This window comes from Panthera onca, chromosome C1 (assembly GCF_046562875.1).
Source record: "Panthera onca isolate mPanOnc1 chromosome C1, mPanOnc1 haplotype 2, whole genome shotgun sequence".
In the NCBI taxonomy this organism is placed as follows: domain Eukaryota; kingdom Metazoa; phylum Chordata; class Mammalia; order Carnivora; family Felidae; genus Panthera; species Panthera onca.
This window is the reverse complement of record NC_138346.1, coordinates 115,042,114-115,063,306: the sequence shown is the minus strand read 5'-3', so window position 1 is coordinate 115,063,306 and position 21,193 is coordinate 115,042,114. Positions and strand designations below refer to the sequence as shown.

The 21,193-nt window shown below is 43.9% G+C and overlaps 1 protein-coding gene across 1 annotated transcript; it reads right to left on the bottom strand.

The window, feature by feature from the left end:
- Positions 1-11,349: 11,349 nt before the first annotated feature.
- On the bottom strand, positions 11,350-19,790 carry TCHH (trichohyalin). Its single transcript, XM_078451431.1, has 3 exons — positions 19,752-19,790; positions 18,012-18,180; positions 11,350-17,274 (listed from the first exon to the last, which is right to left on the bottom strand). Exons 2-3 carry the CDS (start codon positions 18,147-18,149, stop codon positions 12,397-12,399), a joined length of 5,016 nt encoding a protein of 1,671 aa, XP_078307557.1. The 5' UTR covers positions 18,150-18,180; positions 19,752-19,790; the 3' UTR covers positions 11,350-12,396.
- Between the last annotated feature and the right edge of the window lie 1,403 nt (positions 19,791-21,193).

Here is a 21,193-nt window from a genome sequence, read left to right as displayed (position 1 = left end):
CAAGTATAAAGCAATGCCATTTTTTTTGAGATTTTTATTTTGAGAAATACAGTTATTTTTCATTAAAAATACAGACATTAAGGCACAATAAAGTATTAAATATAGAAAATATTTCAGTTTAATAAAGTATATTGCCTTTTATTTTGACTCATCAAAAATTGGGTATTCAGGTAAATCAAACAATCTGTATAGTGGGCAGTTGCAAAAATTATCTTTTATCATTCTAGAATGTCCAAAGAAATAAAATATGAAAAAATCACTTAAAAAAAAAAAAAGTTGAGTAAGTTCTGTCTCCCTGCCCTGGAGGTCATATAGGCTAGTCTCATGAGAAATGGTTGAAGGAAATGGAGTATCTTCAAGGCTGGATTGGAAAGAAAGACTTAGAGGAAACCTAATGACTGTTTTCAAATATTTGAAGGGTTTTCATGGGGATGAGGAATGAGGTGATAAGAGAAAGGAACTTATATTCATTGAATACTTGTGATATGTCAGGTACTCTATTTGGCTGTCTGACTTAAGTTCTTTTTTTTTTTTTTTTTTTTTTAATTTTTTTTTTTTTCAACTTTTTAAAATTTATTTTTGGGACAGAGAGAGACATAGCATGAATGGGGAAGGGGCAGAGAGAGAGGGAGACACAGAATCGGAAACAGGCTCCAGGCTCCGAGCCGTCCATCAGCCCAGAGCCTGACGCGGGGCTCGAACTCAGGGACCGCGAGATCGTGACCTGGCTGAAGTCGGACGCTTAACCGACTGCGCCACCCAGGCGCCCCCTGACTTAAGTTCTTATATACCTTTTAGGTAGTTATCCTCTTTTAGCAGATAAGGAAGTTAAGGCTCTTAGCTGGTAAGTAACTTGCCTATGGCCATGTGCCCAGTAAATGGCAAGCCCAGATTTAGAATGGAAATGCCTCAAGAATATATCTTTGAGTTCATGGTATCTCCAGTATGTTGAGTTCCTTATTCTGTGTAATGCCAGAGAATAGAGCTAGAATCAATGATTGACATTTTCTAAAAAGAAGTCTTTAGTTTTATTAAGATATCTACAAGGAGCAGTATTGTCTGGCAATGATACACACTGTTCCTAAAGTAATGAGATCCCTGTCACTGGAACTGTCAAATAGAGGCTGAATCACAGTCCATTGGCTAGGTCATGGTAGAGTCCTACCACAGCAGGAGGAAAAGCTAGAGTGGCTTACGGTGAAGGTCACAGGATTCTTCCAACCCTAAATATCTATGTTTTTAGGTTATAGTTTCTCTTTAGAAGGTCAGGTTTGGATCTTGAACAATGTAAGGCCTGGCTTCCTAGCCCTTTTATAGGCATTCCTATTTTTTCAGTGCTTACTTAAGACCATTTAATTACTATCCCTACTTCTGGGTGGGTAGTGACTCAAGGGATGCCAGAAGCAAGAGAGAGATGGGAGGAGAAGGGTAAGAATAATGTTTTGTTAAAAAAAATTATTTAGACTACTATACAATAGACCACAAACAACTCTACTATTACCGAAGAAAAGACCCGAACTGCCTTTCTTTTTCTAAAAAGATGTCTCTCGTGGTCCCTCTGTGATGTTCTCTCCCTTCTAATTTTGTGTAGGGATAGTGAAGAAAGGGAGGAAGAGAGACAGGGGTGAAAAGAAATTGATTAATAAAGAACTATGTTTCAGACTCTCTTACTTTTTGGGGTGCCTGGGTGGCTCAGTCAGTTGAGCATTTGACTCTTGGTTTCGGCTCAAGTAGTGACCTTGTGATTCATGAGTTCGAGCCTGGCATCTGGCTCTGCACTGACAGTGTGGAGCCTGCTTGGGATTCTCTCTCTCCCTCTCTCGCTGCCCCTCCCCACCTTTCTCTCTCTCTCTCTCACTCAAAGTAAATAAACTTAAAAAAAAAAAGAACCACTTACTTTATAATTTTTTTTAACATTTTTATTTATTTTTGAGACAGAGAGAGACAGAGCATGAATGGGGGAGGCAGGCTCCAGGCTCTGAGCCATCAGCCCAGAGCCCGACGCGGGGCTCGAACTCACAGACTGTGAGATCGTGACCTGAGCCGAAGTCGGACGCTTAACCGACTGAGCCACCCAGGCGCCCCAAGAACCACTTACTTTAAAAAAATGTTTTTAATTTATTTAAAAGAGAGACAGAGACAGAGACAGAGTGCAAGCAGGGGAGGAGCAGAGAGAGAGAGGAGACACAGGATCTGAAGCAAGCTCTAGGCTCTGAGCTGTCAGCACAGACCCTAACATGGGGATCAAACTCAAGAACTCGAGGTCATGACCTGAGCCGAAGTCGGATGCTTAACTGGCTGAGCCACCCAGGTGCCCCTAGCCACTTACTTTTCAAGATCACAACTAAGGTCTTCAATGAAAGCTCCAAATAAAAGTTCTATGATGGCTACTTTGGAAAAGATGGAAAAGAAAGCAATTTTTAATGATTGTCTGTAATATGGAAAATGCAGCAAGCAAAAAAGAAGACTTCAGCTTATAGATATGGTTTCATTATCTTTTTTACTTATTATAAAAGTGTTCAAGATGATGATGGACTGAACAACCATATATTCTTATGTCTCTCTTGGAATCCTCTAAAATAAAAATACACAAGAATTAAAAAAATGAACCAGTATTATAAACAGAGCTGGAGAATTACAGCTTAGATTTAGGAAATTTGTGGAAGCTGAAAAGTGGATGATTGAATGTTCATAATAGAAACAAATGGAGAATGGCACAGCCCAGAATGTGTTATGAAGGAGGATCAGAGGTGAAGGCGGTTCTGGCATCAGAATCTGGAGAAGGTCTGGACTTAGAATTAGCAGATATGATGGAGGTGGGAGTGGGAAGTGGAGCTTTATATAGGGAAAGTAATTGAGAGTTTATACGAGGAACTTCTGTCTCAGTGGCCATTCCCATCTCCCTCTTCTATTTAGAGCACAGAATATAGACCTCTGGGCATATACTACCTAACCTTCCTAGCAAAACCCCAAATGGCTCTTCCCTAAAGAAATTGAACAAAATTATTAGAAATGTTAAATGTAAACTCCTTGAGGGCAGGACTCTGTATCTTACTTTCTATATTATCATTAGAAGCTGAATGAGGATCTGGACTATAGTAGGTGCTCTGTCATATTTGTTGATTAATAGATGGACTGAGAGCTAAGGTATCTAGTGTCAGTGTTGCTCTGGGAAAACCCTCTCCAAATAGCATTAGATGGGGATGCAGGGGAAGGGGCAGGTCTGAAGCCTGACAGCCTCTGCAAATTCACAGGTTTCTCCTCCGGCCTGCCATAAGTCCCCATTCATATAAGAGAGTTGGTGTGAAAACAGACCTATGTATACCAATCAGAAGAAACTCAGATGTTTTAACTGATATAAAGAATATACTAAATAATCAGGCATATTAATAAATCAACAGCATGAAAAAAAAAGAACATGATAAATGGATTCCAGATAAAAACTGATTCCAGAGGAAATAGAGTAGATATAATTCAGGAAGAAGATAAATTAAAAAAAACCCTCTGATTAATATACTTCAAAGAGATTAATTGAGGCAAGACCAAGATGCTCTAAAAGAACAGAGAAGAAAAATCAGAGAATAAGTGGTATTTTTAGGTTAAATTAAATGAAATTAAAAAAATAACTGAAATTTAAAAAGAACAATGGAATGAAAACAAACCTTCCAATGTTGACAAAATCTTTTAGCATGGCATTATCCAATAGAATCTTAGATAGTTGCACTATCCAATGTGATAGTCACTAGCTATATGTGGCTTGAAATGTGGCTAGTGTGACTGAGAAACTACATTTTTACTTTTATTTAATATTTATTAATTTAAAAAAGGTTTTTAAATGTTTTTATTTTTGAGAGAGAGACAGAGCGAGTGGGGGGAAGGGCAGGGAGAGAGACGGAGACACAGAATATGAAGCAGCCTCCTGGCTCTGAGCTGTCAGCACAGAGCCAGATGTGGGGCTGGAACTCATGAGCCATGAGATCATGACCTGAGCTGAATTCGGACGCTCAACCGATTGAACCACCCAGGCGCCCCTATTTGATATTTATTAATTTAAACTTAAATGCAAATAGCCACATTCATCTGGTGGCTACCTCCTTGGATAATACAGTTTCAGAATACGGAGCAAAAGGAGAAAGAAATTTAAGTGGTAGGAAAAAAGATAAGAAACATAATCAACTCGGGAGATCCTACTTCCAACTAATAGGAACATTAGAAAGATAAAACAGGGAGATAAAAGATTAATTTATCAAAAAATTAAATGAAGATTTCCTAGAAACTTCAGATTTTAAAAGGTCCACAAAATGTTCATCTAGAACCCCAAGGATGAGGAAAAGAAAGGTCAAGTGTCTTGCCCAAGGCTACAAAGCGATTAAGTGGTAAACCCAGTTTTTGCTCTTAGGCAATCTTACTTCTGTGCCTATGTGCTTAATACACAATGTGGGCATTTACTGGTTTCCAAGTGTTAAAGTCTGTGTATGTACAATACCTGATATATTTGGTTGTGGTTGGAAATGTAAAAGTGGAAGTGATACTGTTAGAAGTTGATGGAAAAAGAAAAATAAGTGTATTATTTGGAGTTAGAAAGGCAAAAGAAGATCAGAATAATGAAATAATAAACACTGAGAATGAGGGAGGAGAAGAGAGGCAGTACAAATGATTTAAATCCTCCCTTTTTATAGTGACTATATCATTTTAAATGGATAAATTTTACTATCAGAGATTACTACCAGAGGAACAACAAATTTTTTTTTTTTTAAAAAACGTCTTTCTCTAAGGAATGGGACTGAGATTCAAAAGATTACTAGATCTTAGGAGAGTTCTATTTTTAACTTTTTGAGAACCCTCCATACAGTTTTCCAAAGTGCCAGCACCAGTTTGCATTCCTATCAGTAGTGCATGAGTGTTCCTTTTCTCCACATCCTCACCAATACTTATTGTTTCCTGTGTTGTTGATTTTAGCCATTCTGACAGGTGTGAGATGATATCTCATTGTAGTTTTGATTTGTGTTTCCCTGATGATGAGTGTTGTTGAGCATATTTTCATGTGTCTGTTGGCCATTGGCCCAGTTTTTAATTGGATTATTTGTTTTGGGGTGTTGAGTTTTATAAGTTCTTTATATATTTTTGATACTAGCCTTTTATTGGATATGTCATTTGCAAAGATCTTCTCCCCTTCTGTACATTGCCTTTTAGTTTTGTTGATTGTCTCCTCCAGCATGCAGAAGCTTTTTATTTTGATGTAGTCCTAATAGTTTATTTTTGCTTTCGTTTCCCTTGCTTCAAGAAACATATCTAGAAAAAAGTTGCCATGACTAATGTCAGAGAAGTTACTGCCTTTGTTCTCTTCTAGGATTTTTATGGTTTTAGATCTCACATTTAGGTGTCTCATCCATTTTGAATTTATTTTTGTGTATGATGTAAGAAAGTGGTCCAGTTTCATTCTTTCACATGTTGCTGTCCTGTTTTCCTAATGCCATTTTTTGAAGAGGCTATCTTTTTCCCATTGGATATTCTTTGCTGCTTTGTCAAAGACTAACTGACCATATAATTGTGGGTTTATATCAGGATTTTCTGTTCTATTCCATTGATCTATGTGTCTATTTTGTGCCAGTCCTATAGTATTTTGATCACTACAGCTTTGTAATACACCAGTTATATATATACATTTTAATTTTGTTTATTTATTTTTGAAAGAGAGAGAGAGAGAGAGAGAGCAGGGAAGGGCAGGGAGAGAGAGGGAGACACAGAATATAAGGCAGGCTCCAGACTCTGAGCTGTCAGCACAGAGCCCGATGCGGGGCTCGAACCCACAAACTGTGAGATCATGACCTGAGTCAAAGTCGGACACTCAACTGACTGAGCCACCCAGGCACCCCAATACAAGTTATTTTAAACCATCTCCATGCCCTTTGGTTATCTGACATCTCCCCAGTCACCCCACCTTCCTTACTCTTGGAAGATGGTCCTGCCTGTTTACTTCGTAAAGAAAATAAAAGTAATCAGATGAGAATTCTTTTTTTTTATTTTTATTTTTATTTTTTATTTTTTTATTTTTTTTTTATTTTTTAATATATGAAATTTACTGTCAAATTGGTTTCCATACAACACCCAGTGCTCATCCCAAAAGGTGCCCTCCTCAATACCCATCACCCACCCTGCCTTCCCTCCCACCCCCCATCAACCCTCAGTTTGTTCTCAGTTTTTAAGAGTCTCTTATGCTTTGGCTCTCTCCCACTCTAACCTCTTTTTTTTTTTTTTTTCCTTCCCCTCCCCCATGGGTTTCTGTTACGTTTCTCAGGATCCACATAAGAGTGAAACCATATGGTATCTGTCTTTCTCTGTATGGCTTATTTCACTTAGCATCACACTCTCCAGTTCCATCCACGTTGCTACAAAAGGCCATATTTCATTTTTTCTCAGATGAGAATTCTTAACTTCCTTCCACCAAACTACAAATTTACTGGCACCTATTTATATGGATGGTTTCTTTCTGTTATATCAGAAAAGGTATCCATCTAAGCCTAATCTCTTTTTCTCTCTGGGTCCTGTTTTTTTCCTGCCTTCTCAGGAAATTTTCTATTTTGATAATTCCCCTCTCTTTTCTATACTGCAATTTCTCTTTATGGGTTCCTTCCCATCAGCATTTACACCTGCTCAAGTCTCCTACTTTATAAAATCCTGCCTTGTGTCCTTAACCCCACCCAACCTTTCTCTCCCCTTCATGAACATTCAGTAATGCCCAAGATTGAGGAATTTTCAAAATACAAGAAAGGACTTAGGACTTTGGTATTCAGGAGGAAGAAATGAATGATAGGTTAGATGGGTAGTAGGAACCTTGGACTAAAAGAACTATAAGGGTTATAGTGATTCATGTGACAAATATTTATTGAATTCTTACATTATGCATCTAATTCTCACAATTCCTTGGGCCAGGTTTCTTAGCATAAAGTTAAGAAGTCTTCATAGGGACTAAGAACTTTTGAAATCCTAGGTGAAATTTTTGAGTATGTATACTTTTCTAGTGAGACAGTCCATATATTTCATTAGAATTTCATAGAGTTCTATTAATTATTGTTTATCATGGAAAGGCTATAAAAAATCAAGAATTCCAAATTGTAGTCTCTGTTTTCGTGGTCTTTACAATCTAGTTGGAGATGAAGCAAGGATAAAGCCAACTAAGGCAGATGTTGTAAACAATTAATGAATAGTAAAGATAATAGATATTTTAGAACCTCAGTGAATATGTATCAGAGTGCTTAGGAAAGATTTTAGGGAAGAGGTGGGACTCAGCCTGGGTCTTTTAAACTGAGTAGAAATGGTCCAGGTAGACAGGGAGTTAGGTATTCCAAACAGATAAAATTATGCCAATAAGGTTTTGAACGAAGGACAATCATAAGATATCCTGATGACAACTTAGAGTAGTCTGTTTTTTTTTTTTAAGATTTATTTTTTTGGGAGAGAGAGTGTGGAGTGGGGAAGGGGCATAGAGAGAGGGGGGCAGAAGATCCAAAGCAGGCTCTCTGCTGACAGCAGCCAGCTCTATGTGAGGCTTGAACTCCTGAGCTGTGAGGCCATGACCTGAGCCCAAGTTGGATGCTCAACGACTGAGCCACCCAGGTGCCCCTAGGCTAGTCTGCTTTTACAACATAGTAGGTCAAGGGATATTGAGGGGGCCAGAGTTAAAAGGTATATTATCTCTAGAATGTGGAGGGCCTTAAATTCCAAACTGAAGATCTTAAACTTTATCTTGCAGAAAATGCCACACCCATTTTTAGCGGAGTGATGACAAATAGAAATCAAAGTTTTAAAAGTTTTTGTAATTTGAATATTTGCCATATATGTCCTGAGGGTTCAGAAAATAACCTACTCAGAAATCTATGTTATGCATTAATTTCAGGTTATTGCATGTGACTGTCAGCTCTTTAACAAGGGAAACGTGCTTATTACATATTACATAGATCATAATCTTCAGTGGCTTATATTACCAGTACACTTGCTCAACAGACTAATTATTATGACTGAATGAAAATAGTAGCAATGTGTAATTAGTGCAGAAGATCAAGCAGAGATGGGTTCATACTTAAATAATGGCCACTGAGTTTTACTTTGAGTGAAACCAAGTTTCAGGACTTCTTTTTCTCCTCTGAAACATATGGGAGTAATTAAATGTATATGTGCGGTTCTAGGATCATAGAAAGTGGGGTAGGCTTAGGGTCTTCTCTCTCAGTGAATAAACCTGGGATGAAAGGAAAGCACTTTTGAGAGGAACAGCGATGATAGAGGGAAGGAAGTTCAGATCTGATTGTCTAGAAAGGAAAGATCTTTGAAGCTGGAACTAGGCTCTGATGATCACCATCAGTTCTTTTTCCTGCTTTCTCTTAGCTCAAGATAGAAGCTGGGGTGAGACATTATTTGTGTTGCTTTTAGACTTTTAGTCGAACAAAGTGAACGTTAGAATTAAAGTAATTTTTTTTCAGTCCTAGGAATAACCTTGGTGATGGATATTTCAACCTAATAGTTTGAAACATGAAATAAGGCCCAGAAAGCTTAAGTGGCTTGCACAAGGACACATAGATAGTTAAGTGAAGGAACAGGCGAGAAGGACTATTTTGCTACTGTATGCACATTGCCTTAGAAAGCCTTGCACATAGCAAGAACTCAATATTTGCTGAATGAATGAATGAACCTGATTCCTTATAGCATTGTTTCCACTGCACCATAGCAACTATGGCAGATTTAATAAAATAGTGCCTTGAGGGGTGCGTAGGTGGCTCAGTTGGTTGAGTGTTCAACTCTTGGTTTTGGCTCAGATCATGATCCCAGGGTCATGGGATTCAGCCCTGTATTGGGCTCTGTGCTGGGCATGCAACGTGATTGAGATTCTCTCTCTCCCTCTCTCTCTGCTACTCCCCCACTTGCACTCTCTCTAAAATAAAATTAAAAAACAAAACAAAATGAACCACAGTAGTGTCTTTAAGGAAACAGGATCTGCTTGTACAATGTCAAAGGATAAAGATCATTATAATTACAATACAGATATGTTACCCTAGCAATATAACCTCACCTTACATTGTGTTAGTTTGCTAGTGCTATCATAACAAAATGCCCAGACTGGGTGGTTTAACCAACACAAATTTGTTTTCTTACAGTTCTGGACATTAGAAGTATAAGATCAAGGTGTTGGGAGGGTTCATTTCCTCTGAGGGCCGTGAGGGAAGGATCTGTTCCAAGGATCTCTATCCTTGGCTTGTAGACAGCCATTTTCTTCCTGTGTTCTCAGATTATCTTCCCTCTGTGTTTGTGTCCAAATTTCCTCATATAAGGACATCATTCATATCAGATTAGGGCCCACCTAGTGACCTCATTTCAATTTAATTGCCTATTCAAATACTGTATATCCTAATACGATTACATTCTAACATGTTGAGGGTTAGGACTTCAACATATAAACCCATAGAGGGGACATAATTCAGCACATAACATGGAAATTAGCTTTTTCATCACAGAGCATATGTATTAAACTGTCAACCCCATTCCCCAGCAGCAGCTAAGGTAATGTTTTTGTTGTTGTTGTTGTTGTTCTTTTAAATGTTTTTATTTATTTTTGAGGGAGAGACAGAGCCTCAGCTGGGGAGGGGCAGAGAGAGAGGGACAAAGAATACAGAGCAGGTTCCAGGCTCTGAGGTGTCAGCACAGAGCCCAAGATGGGGCTTGAACTCATGAACTATGAGATCATGACCTAAGCTGAAGTCGGATGCCCAACTGACTGAGCCACCCAGGCACCCCATCAGCCAAGGTAATGTTAATAGAGCTCCCAGTTTACAGTTAAGCAGCCAGTTGCCCAACAGCCTCAAGGTTCTGTCCATACATGTGCATTATCCAGGTGGAGTAGGAAGACTGGCTTGCCAGCAACTAAAAAAGGAGCCATAGGGCATGAACTGGCTGGTTTTTTTTTTTTTTTTTAACTACATGTTATTATAACTGATGAAACAGTACTTTCTTCTTTGGAAACTCTTTCCTCATCTTGTAAAGTGCTACAAGAAGTCTGAAGGAATTTGATTGTTTTTATTATAGTTGAACTCTTGCTTAGATGATGAGTGTATATTTCAGGAGTATACTGGGGCTGACATTTATAAGGAGGCTCTGAGATGAGTGCCCACTGAGAGGATCCTGGGGAAAACCAGTAAGACTTTTCCAGGGTTTCTGTGAAGATCCTTAAAAAAATTTTTTTTAATGTTTATTTTTGAGAGAGAGAGAGAGGAGAGAGAGAGAGAACAGGGAAGGGGCAGAGAGAGAGGGAGACACAAAATCCAAAGCAGACTCTAGTCTCTGAGCTGTTAGTACAGAGTCTGATGTGGGGCTTGAACCCATGAACTGTGAGATCATGACCAGAGCCAAAGTCTGACACCCAACTGATTGAGCCACCCAGGCGCCCCTGTGAAGATCCTTAAATAAAGAAAAGCTTATGCTTACCTTAAGGGGAAAACAGTTTTGCAGTTAGAAATCATTTGAAAGAGATGAAGTTTCAAGGTAGGGTCAGGGGATTCCCAGGTTCTATCCTTGGTGGGCATCTGCTATTTGTGTTAAAGTGAGAGAAAGGCTGGTGTTCCTTGCAGAAAATGTTACTTTACCAGATCAATTCTCAGGAGCTGCAGGCTTAGCTTTATTGTTTGCACCATTGATCAAAAATGTTAAGTGTCTATAACTTAGAACATCTTCTCATCCATGACCCTCACAATTAGAAATGGTTCTATCCTGGATCAGGGCCTTCTTGGACTTATTCCTAGTTACTAAGGTATGGATACTAAATATGGACTTCAGCAGGTGATACAGAGGTATTTGGATTATTAGATAACAACTTGATACTTTGGCCTGATTGGTATAAGCATCTTCTGACTAAGTCACCTCATGGATTATGTTGCTTAAATCAACAGGTCATCTATAATTTCTATAATACTGAGCTGGACTTTCAGGCCATTTTTTACTATTGGCTTATCAGACATCAGAGACCAAGAAGCTGCTGTAGCCTTAGAAGGAAATATTAACAAACACTAGTCCATGACATTATACAAATAATAATGTCATGACCAGTGAGCCACTGCAAGAAAGGACACAGAAAGCTGTGGGGTCAAGAATAAAAGCCTTTGGAAAGAGAATTGTATAGCTTGGGGATGGAAATAATGTAGGGTTCAACCTAATAGGAAAAAATGGTTGGGGAAAATAGTTTTTCTCCTCCCCTTTTCCTATTTAGACATGGATAATAGTAGCCAAATACTTCTTAGTGGGAACTTATATCAGTTACAGACCAATAGATGTCATGATTTGATGCATAATCAAAACAGACGAAAATAATTGTTTGCCAAACATTTATTTTTTACACAGTCCAATCATTTCAACAAGAATGTCTCCAAGGTAGTATCAATAGGTCTTAAAGGATTGCGAGCTGATGGGTCTCATCTAAGGGCTTCTGGGAACTTGCCCTTCTGTTCACAAATTTTTCCCTTTCCTTCCCCCAAAATGCTTTGATCTCCTTTTGACTCTAGAATGAAGTAGATGTTTATAGGATCTTGAGCAGGTTCTCTCTCAGTTAAAATGAACAAAGGTAGGAATATTCTCAAATTCATCAAAGATTGGGGGGAAAAGAACTGAACACTACAGACTACAGTAGACAGTTTTAAATTTTGAGCTCTGGAGTTTTTTGGGAAATACCTTGCTTTTGGCTCAGGAGATTTTAAGTGCTTATCAAGTATGAAAAAAATCAAATTCTACGTTTTGAAGCTAAATCTTCAGATTTCTTCCAGTTAGGGGCTGATTTCACAGGGAATTTTTCTGTAGAAGTCACTCCCTCCTCCCCTGCCCTTCGGTATTCAAGGCTTGTAAAAATTCAGCCCCCTTGCAGAATCTGTGTTAATTATGCCAAAAAAATGAGAGTCTATTTGGAGGTAAATATTAGTGTAATTTAGGCTCAAGAAAAAAAAATGCCAACTGGAACATAAAAAATATCTAAACTCTCCATAAGATGAATCAACCATTGAAAAAAACAGACCCAATTCTTTTGAATCTTAAATCATTGTGTTATTCTTGTTACTTTCGAAAGCAATAAACGTTCCCGAAACAAAACTCCTTAAACAAATTAAATGATTTAGATTTTTAAAAATTGCACACCACATCTGCACCAAAGAGCAAAGACACCCTGCAGTAAAGAACTACTTGAGGAAGAATAAAAGGCAAGAGTACAAGGTACATGAAATGAGTGTAGTTTAAGATTTTGGAAAAAAAAGATTTTGGAACATCAGAGAGTTCTCCCACAACCAGAAACATTTGAGTCATTTGGTATCCAGTGTTTTTTTCCTTTGCTGGAAGCTTTGGCAGGTGTCAGGATATTGGCAGCATCTCTTAAGGGCGGTACTGAGATCTCTGCTCTTGGATATATTCATAGAGAGGGCTGGAGCGCACCGGGACACTGGCAAACTGACTCTTGCCTGGCTCCAGAGTCTGCCAACGGCCCCTGTCTCCGTCTTCCCAGACTTGCCCGCGGTGCCTTCGTTCCTCCTCCCGCTGGCGGCGTCTTTGCTCTTCTTGCCGCAGTTCTTGTTCCGGACGGCGCCTCTTCTCCCTGGCAAACTGCTCCTCCACGAGGTACTGCTGGCCTCGCTCCTGCCGGCGCCTCAGCTCTTCCTGCTCTTCGCGTGGCAGTTGCTCTTCTTCCTCGAGGAACTGCCTGTCCTGCTCCTGTCGGTGTCGCTTTTCTTCTCTCTCCTGCTGGACGCTCTGCTCTTGCTCTTGTTCGGCACCCTTCAGTTGCTCCTCCTGAGAGAGGGTACCATCTAGTCCTCGGCGGCGGCGCAGCCTCTGTTCCCCCTCCCGGAACTTTCTGTCGCGCTCCTGGCGGCGCAACTCTTCCTCCTCGCGGAACTTTCTGTCGCACTCTTGGCGGCGCAGCTGTTCTTCCCTTTCCTGCAGGAGCTGTTCTTCCTCACGGAACTTTCTGTCGCGCTCCTGGCGGCGCAGCTGTTCTTCCCTTTCCTGCAGGAGCTGTTCTTCCTCACGGAACTTTCTGTCGCGCTCCTGGCGGCGCAGCTCTTCCTCCTCGCGGAACTTTCTGTCGCGCTCTTGGCGGCGCAGCTGTTCTTCCCTTTCCTGCAGGAGCTGTTCTTCCTCACGGAACTTTCTGTCGCGCTCCTGGCGGCGCAGCTCTTCCTCCTCGCGGAACTTTCTGTCGCGCTCCTGGCGGCGCAGCTGTTCTTCCTCACGGAACTTTCTGTCGCGCTCCTGGCGGCGCAGCTCTTCCTCCTCGCGGAACTTTCTGTCGCGCTCCTGGCGACGCAGCTGTTCCCTTTCCTGCGGGAACGGTTCCTCTTCACGGAACTTTCTGTCGCGCTCCTGACGACGCAGCAATTCCTCCTCGCGGAACTTTCTGTCGCGCTCTTGGCGGCGCAGCTGTTCTTCCCTTTCCTGCAGGAGCTGTTCTTCCTCACGGAACTTTCTGTCGCGCTCCTGGCGGCGCAGCTCTTCCTCCTCGCGGAACTTTCTGTCGCGCTCCTGGCGACGCAGCTGTTCCCTTTCCTGCAGGAGCTGTTCCTCCTCACGGAAGTTTCTGTCGCGCTCCTGGCGGCGCATCAATTCCTCCTCGCGGAACTTTCTGTCGCGCTCCTGGCGGCGCAGCTCTTCTTCCTCGCGGAACTTTCTGTCGCGCTCCTGGCGGCGCAGCTGTTCTTCCCTTTCCTGCAGGAGCTGTTCTTCCTCACGGAACTTTCTGTCGCGCTCCTGGCGGCGCATCAATTCCTCCTCGCGGAACTTTCTGTCGCGCTCCTGACGGCGCAGCTGTTCTTCCCTTTCCTGCAGGAGCTGTTCTTCCTCACGGAACTTTCTGTCGCGCTCCTGGCGGCGCAGCTCTTCCTCCTCGCGGAACTTTCTGTCGCGCTCCTGGCGGCGCAGCAACTCATCCTCGCGGAACTTTCTGTCGCGCTCCTGGCGGCGCAGCTGTTCTTCCCTTTCCTGAAGGAGCTGTTCCTCCTCACGGAACTTTCTGTCGCGCTCCTGGCGAAGCTGTTGCTCACGTTCCCGGCGGCGCTGCTGCTGTTCCTCCTCGCCGAACTTCCTGTCTCGCCTTTTGGCTTCCTTTTGCTCTTCTCGCTCCAGCAGTTCCTCAGCTGGGAATTGCATGTCGCGCTGTTGCCGGGTCCTCTCTTTCTCTCGCGCTCTCTCATCCCGTTCATCCTGCAGGAGCCACCGATTCTGCCGGAATGGTCTGTCTCGAACCTGGGAATCTTCGAGTTGCCGGATCCTTTCTTCGTTCACTTTGCGTTTGGAGTAAACCCTGTGATTACGAACTTCATTTTCTTTTTCTGGTTGCCACTGCCATTTCAGATCGCGGCTCTGATCCTCATCCTGGAATTGCCTCTTTCTGTCCAGGCGCTGCAGCTCTTCCTCTTCCAGATACTGCCTGCCGCGCTGCTGGCGCCTCCGATCTCTTAGCAGCTGCTCTTCCTCCCTCAGCGGCTCTTCCTCCCGATATTGTCTCTCCAGCTCCTGGCGCCTCCTTGTCTTGAGTTCCTCTCGCTGCAGCTGCTCTTCCTCCCTCAGCGGCTCTCGTTGAGTTGGCTTGGCGTAGACTGTGTGGCGGCGCCTCTGGCTTTCCTCTTCTGGTTGCCACCTCCATTTTTGGTCACGGCACTGCTCCTCCCGGCGTAGCTTCCTCTCCTGATCCTCTTGGAGGCTCTGCTCCAACCGGAGCTGCTTCTCTTCCTCGAGGATCTGCTGCTCCCGCTCCCTCTCGAGTCGTTGGCGACGCTGCTCTTCCTCCTCACGCAGCAGTTCCCCATCCTGCAGTTCCTCCGCCCTCAGCTGCCTCTCCTGCTGCTCCCGCAACTGGGGCCGGGCGGAGAACCTCTGGCGGCGCCTCTCGCTCTCTTCCTCCGCCTGCCACTGCCATTTGAAGTCTCGGCGCTGCTCTTCCTCCTCCTGCAGGCGTGCCTGCTCCTCTCGGCGCAGCCGCTGCTCGCGCTCCTCCCGGAGGGACCCGGACCGGCTTGGCCACTCGGCGTCCTCCTCCCGCAGTTGCCGCTCGAGCTCCAGGCGCTGCCTCTTTTCGCGTTCCTGGCGTTGCCTCTGCTGCTCCTGCCTGCGGGGCCTGGAGTAGACCTTGCTCTGACGGGCGTCGGCCTCGCTTTCTAGCTGCCACTGCCACCTTGAGGTGCGGCTCTTGTCCCGCTCACGGGCCTCCACCTCCTCCTCAGCAGGCTGCTGCTCGTGCCTCAGCTCCTGCTGGAGCCTCTCCTCCTGCTCCCGCCTCAGCTCCTGCTCGCGTCTGTCCTGCTGCTCGCGCCTCAACTCCTGCTCCAAGCGCGGCTCCTCGCGCCTCAGCTCCTGCTCGCGCCTCTCCTCCTGCTCGCGCCTCAGCTCCTGCTCGCGCCTCTCCTCCTGCTCGCGCCTGAGGTCCTGCTCCAAGCGCGTCTCCTCTCGCCTCAGCCGCTGCTCGCGCCTCAGCTCCTGCTCCAAGCGCGGCTCCTCGAGCCTCTCCTCCTGCTCGCGCCTCAGCTCCTGCTCGCGCCTCTCCTTCTGCTCGCGCCTGAGCTCTCGCTCGCGCCTGAGGTCCTGCTCCAAGCGCGTCTCCTCTCGCCTCAGCCGCTGCTCGTGCCTCAGCTCCTGCTCCAAGCGCGGCTCCTCGCGCCTCAGCTCCTGCTCGAGCCTCTCCTCCTGCTCGCGCCTCTCCTGCTCGCGCCTGAGCTCTTGCTCGCGCCTGAGCTCCTGCTCCAAGCGCGTCTCCTCCCGCCTCAGCCGCTGCTCGCGCCTCAGCTCCTGCTCCAAGCGCGGCTCCTCGCGCCTCAGCTCCTGCTCGCGCCTCTCCTCCTGCTCGCGCCTCAGCTCCTGCTCGCGCCTGAGCTCCTGCTCCAAGCGCGTCTCCTCTCGCCTCAGCCGCTGCTCGCGCCTCAGCTCCTGCTCCACGCGGGGCTCCTCGCGCCTCAGCTCCTGCTCGCGTCTTTCCTCCTGCTCGCGTCTTTCCTCCTGCTCGCGTCTTTCCTCCTGCTCACGCCTCTCCTCCTGCTCGCGCCTGAGTTCCTGCTTCAAGCGCGTCTGCTCACGCCTCTCCTCTTGCTCGCGCCTGAGCTCCTGCTCGCGCCTGAGTTCCTGCTCCAAGCGCGGCTCCTCGCGGCTCAGCCGCTGCTCGCGTCTCAGCTCCTGCTCGCGCCTCTCCTGCTCGCGCCTCAGCTCCTGTTCAAAGAGCAACTCCTCGCGCCTCAGCTCTTGCTCGCGTCTCTCCTGCTCGCGCCTCAGCTCCTGCTCTAAGCGCGGCTCCTCACGCCTCAGCCTCTGCTCGCGTCTCAGCTCCTGCTCGCGCCTCTTCTGCTGCTCGCGCCTCTCTTGCTCGCGCGTTAGCTCCTGCTCTAAGGGCGGCTCCCCACGCCTAAGCTGCTGCTCGCGCCTCTCTATCTGCTCGCGTCTCTCCTGCTCCTCGCGCCTCAGCCTCTGCTCGCGCCTCAGTTCCTGCTCGCGTCTCTCCTGCTGCTCGCGCCTCTCTTGCTCGCGCGTTAGCTCCTGCTCTAAGGGCGGCTCCCCACACCTAAGCTGCTGCTCGCGCCTCTCTATCTGCTCGCGTCTCTCTTGCTCCTCGCGCCTCAGCCTCTGCTCGCGCCTCAGTTCCTGCTCGCGTCTCTCCTGCTGCTCGCGCCTCTCTTGCTCGCGCCTCAGCTCCTGCTCTAAGCGCGGCTCCCCGCGCCTCAGCTGCTGCTCGCGCCTTTCTGTCTGCTCGCGTCTGTCCTGCTTCTCGCGCCTCAGCTCCTGCTGCAAGCGCGGCTCCTCCTGCTCCCGCTTCTGCCTTTGCAACTGCTCCTCTTCTTCCCGGAGCTCGCGCTGCTCCCGCCTCTCTTGCCTTTGCTTTCGGTCAGGAAATTCCTCAGGCTCCCGACCCTTGCGCCTCTTCAGCTGCTCTTCCTCCTCCAGGCGCTCTTCCGGTTCTCGCCTCTGCAGCCGCTGCTTGTCTTCCTCTGCGAGCTCCCTCTCCAATTCCTGCCTTTTCTGCCTGTGTTCTTCCAGTTGTCTGTCCCGGGGCTCAAATCTCTGGTCTTCTTGCCTGGGATCTTGTAACGGGTTCTCCTTTCCCTCACACCTGACCCCCTTCTCATCCAGCCCGGAAACCTGGCTGAGAGCGTAATAACAAGCTTGAGCCACCTTGAAAACGAACAGGAGGAATTCATTGAAATCGACGAGCCCGTTACAGTCGCGATCCAGAAGTTCCAGGATCAGATCTACTGTCTCAGGGTCATGTGGCCTCTATGAAAAAATGAAAACAAAAATTTTACAATGTACTATTTACAAATAGTAAACTTTAAGTCACACACACAATGAATATTTTGTGATATGCTGACACTCAGAAGACATTGAAAGCAATTAGAAAAACATCCAGTGTGTTTCAAGTCTTGTCTCTACGTAAAATGTGAACACTTCATTTTAAAGCATACATTTGTTGGAAATTTTTGTAACTTGTAATTTAATGCTGATCAAAAGAACTCAAGTTCTTTTTAGCTGGGTGAATATGAACTCATCCTCAAGAGAGAAATAACAACGAAAAATTTTGAAGTTTTACAGCAGCCATTTATGTCTGAAATAGTACCCTTGATAGATTTTTATCCCATGTTTGTAAACAGAAGAAAACGTTTATGTTAACACCATTTTACTAGAGAAGACACTGATTTTAATTATTAAACTTTGGAAGTAAATTTAAATTCCTTTCAAGTTTAGTTTGATCTGACATCTTTGGTGATAATTTCCAATGTTCACTCACATTGACGTTGCCAGCAAGTACATGAAATAAATACTTGTTAGCAACTTCTTTAAGTACTCAGACTACAATGCCTGTTAAGTGCCTTCAGACTCAGAGATGAAGACTGTAGTGTAGAGCTGTGATGGTATAAAATGGATACAAAGTCACCATTCTTTGCTATGATCTCTCCTGAGAAGAAATTTTATAACTCTAAATCAATAGATTTCCTTTTCTTGTTATTTCTTACCCGAAGGACATCTCCAAATTCCCTTTCAAGGAGGTTCTTCAGGTCTTTCTTGCTTAGTGCTGCCCCATCACAATCATGTAAGGCATATTGATTGAAAATTTCAGTGATATCCAAGATGCTTTTCAGAAGTGGAGACATTTTTTTCCCCTTCCTTCAAGTTCAAGTAAATCTAGAAGAATAAAGTAGGATTCAGAATTAAAACTCTGTTTCCCATCTTGGGGAGGTTTCATCCATGCTGTTTCAGTCAGAGCCCTAAATTTACAACAGTAATTTATTTTCTTTTCTTTTATTTCTTTCTTTTGATTTTGAGAGAGAGAGAGAGAGAGAGAGAGAACTGTAAGTGAGGGAGGGGCACAGAGAGAGGGAGAGAGAGAACCCCAAACAGGTTCCACACTGTCAGCACAGAGCCCTACATGGGACTCGATCTCACCAACCTGAGATTATGACCAGAGCCAGAATCAAGAGTCAGATGCTTAACTGACTGAACCACCCAGGTGTCCTAACAGTAGTTATTTTCAACCTGGGCTTTCAAAGCATTTTATTTTTCAGTATTGTACTTAGAAAGGGGAAGACAGATCCTGAGAAATTTGAAGCTAGGGAATTATCTTCAGACTATTCTGTAGTCAGCTTTTGATTGTCTAGTCAATCTGGATTATCCATATCCTTTTCTTCTGTCTCTTCCTGCTCCCTAGCACATTTCAGATCAAATAGTGATCTGAGTGTAGAATTTTAAATTTGATATGTTGCTATTCATAAGTATCTTCCTCTAAAGTCGAATAAAGAGAATAAATGAAAGCCAAAAGGTGAAGGAAGATTTGAGAGTATCTTAAGGTGGATATAAGCCATGTAGATCTAATTGTGGCAGCAAAACATTAGGTGGTAACCAGAAAAATAAAAAGGGAATGTGGATTATTTTCCAACATATGTAGTACATATGAGATCTATGAGGATAATTCATAAGTCACTATTTCTAAGATTAAGCACCACTTCTTCCTAGGCAAAAGTGGCATTATAATATTCAGGTATAACAATGCAGAAAACAGAGTACATGTTATTTGTATTAACTCAGATATGTTGCAAATACTCAGTTATTGGCTAGCTTCTTTAATTATTTCTCAACTCCAATACTTCAGATGTCATAACTACATGAAGATGGCCCATATTGAGTAGAACCATAAAAAAGGAGTACTGAGGATTGGTGACTTCTTGAGATGGCAGTTTTTAGGAAGATGAACCCCCATAAGAGTCACACATGAACCACTCTCCACGCCCTAATATGCAAACAAACTTATAGAATTCAGAGACGTGGGGGGGAGAGCACCTGGGTGGCTCAGTCGGTTGGGCATCTGACCTTGGCTCGGGTCATGATCTCGTGGTTCACAGGTTCAAGCCCTGTGTCAGGCTCTGTGCTGACAGCTCAGAGACTAGAGCCTGCTTTGTGGATTCTGTCTCCCTCTCTCTCTGCCCCTGCCCAGCTCATACTCTGTCTCTCTCTCTCTCTCAAAAATAAATAAAACATTAAAAAAAAAAAAAAAGAATTCAGAGACTTGGGAGAAGAGCCATGTTTCCATTCAAGTGATGGCTCCAGCTATAAAATGGCATGGAGTTAGCGGGAGTTTGATATCCCTGTAAGATACTGATCCTTTCTGGTACATAGATCCTCCTGACCCCCACCCAGCATCTACTACAGCTGGAAAATGAATTGTACAGAAAAATATGACCCCATTGGCTGGGACTTACCCACTTCACCAAAGGAAGTTGAGCGCTCGCTGACACTGCTGGCAAGTGTACTGGGCAGCTGGGAGCTGAACCTTTTATAAGGGATTTAATTGTGCCCTGAAGAGCAACTTGCAAAGGAGACACCTACTCTGTGGGATGGCCTGATTCATTCCTAACCAAGCCCAGCTCCACCTCTGTCTCCACGAATGACTTGTTTATCTCACTATTTGCTCACGTAGCTATTTGACATGAGGTTCACAGACCGTGCCTCCTCACAGTTGAGGTGCTACTGATTCCACCTAACATGAATGGTTAGAATATATGACAGAATCTGTAATTTTTTAAAGTGCTAAAATTTAAATAAAACAGTGAAATGAAGAAATTAATGTTTAGAATCTTAGTTAATTATGACTTCATAAAAAAGTAGTAACCTCTAGGCATTTACTTTATAAAAGATATAAATTCTAGAATGGGGTTAAACAGAAACTTTAACATAAACTGGTGAGAACCAAATAATATAACTCTGCCTGAAGCAATTCTAGGATGATGAGACTGTGTAAAGAATTGGTTTTAGTTTTTTCTCTAAAAATGCAGGTGGGAAAAAGTTTGCATTTGTATTTTTGGGTTTTATGATGATTTCTGTACAGATTGGGATTGCCTCTTTGGTAAGCAATTTTGGCACGTTACAAATATGATTTCATTAATTGTTCATAAGAACATGAAATCTGTGGGGCGCTTGGGTGGCTCAGTCGGTTAAGTATCCATCATGATCTTGCGGTTCATGGGTTCGAGCCCCAGTCAGCACAGAACCTGGAGCCTGCTTTGGATTCTGTGTCTCCTTCTCTCTCTACCCTTCCCCACTTGCACTTTGTCTCTCTCTCTCAAAAACATTAAAAAAAAAAAAAAGAGAATATGAAATCTGTGAAATTTCATTCTTAGGATATTACATCTAAATGAAGTTTGCTCATTTCTTTTCTCATTAGCATATCGAAGCCCTTGGAGAAAAAGAGCTGGTGTAATGCATTATTGTAGATATAATCATCCTACTCAGCCTAAGTTACTAATGATTATGACACTTAAGCACTTGAGTCTGCTTCTCCTGGAAACACATTAAGGTAATCGGTCATTCTAGCCCATTATATCTGTCAGGCCTTTCTCAACCCTGGCGATCACTCGCAAATCTCAGCTCTGTTTTATTGTAAGGAACTGGATTTTTCCCTGCTTGTCAGTGATTTCCACCCTTACATTTCACACTTTATGAAACTTTGCTTCACAATAGGTTTATGGAGACTATTAAATGATTCAATGGCTTTCAGCATTTCTATTTTCTCCTTTGTCCAACACATCCAACTGTTGGTTTTCTGAATTTTGCAGAGACTCTGTAGGGCCCTTTAAAATGAAGATTTAAAACCTAAATCTTGATGGCTAGTACATTATGTGCAGATTGGTGCAAATGACAGTAG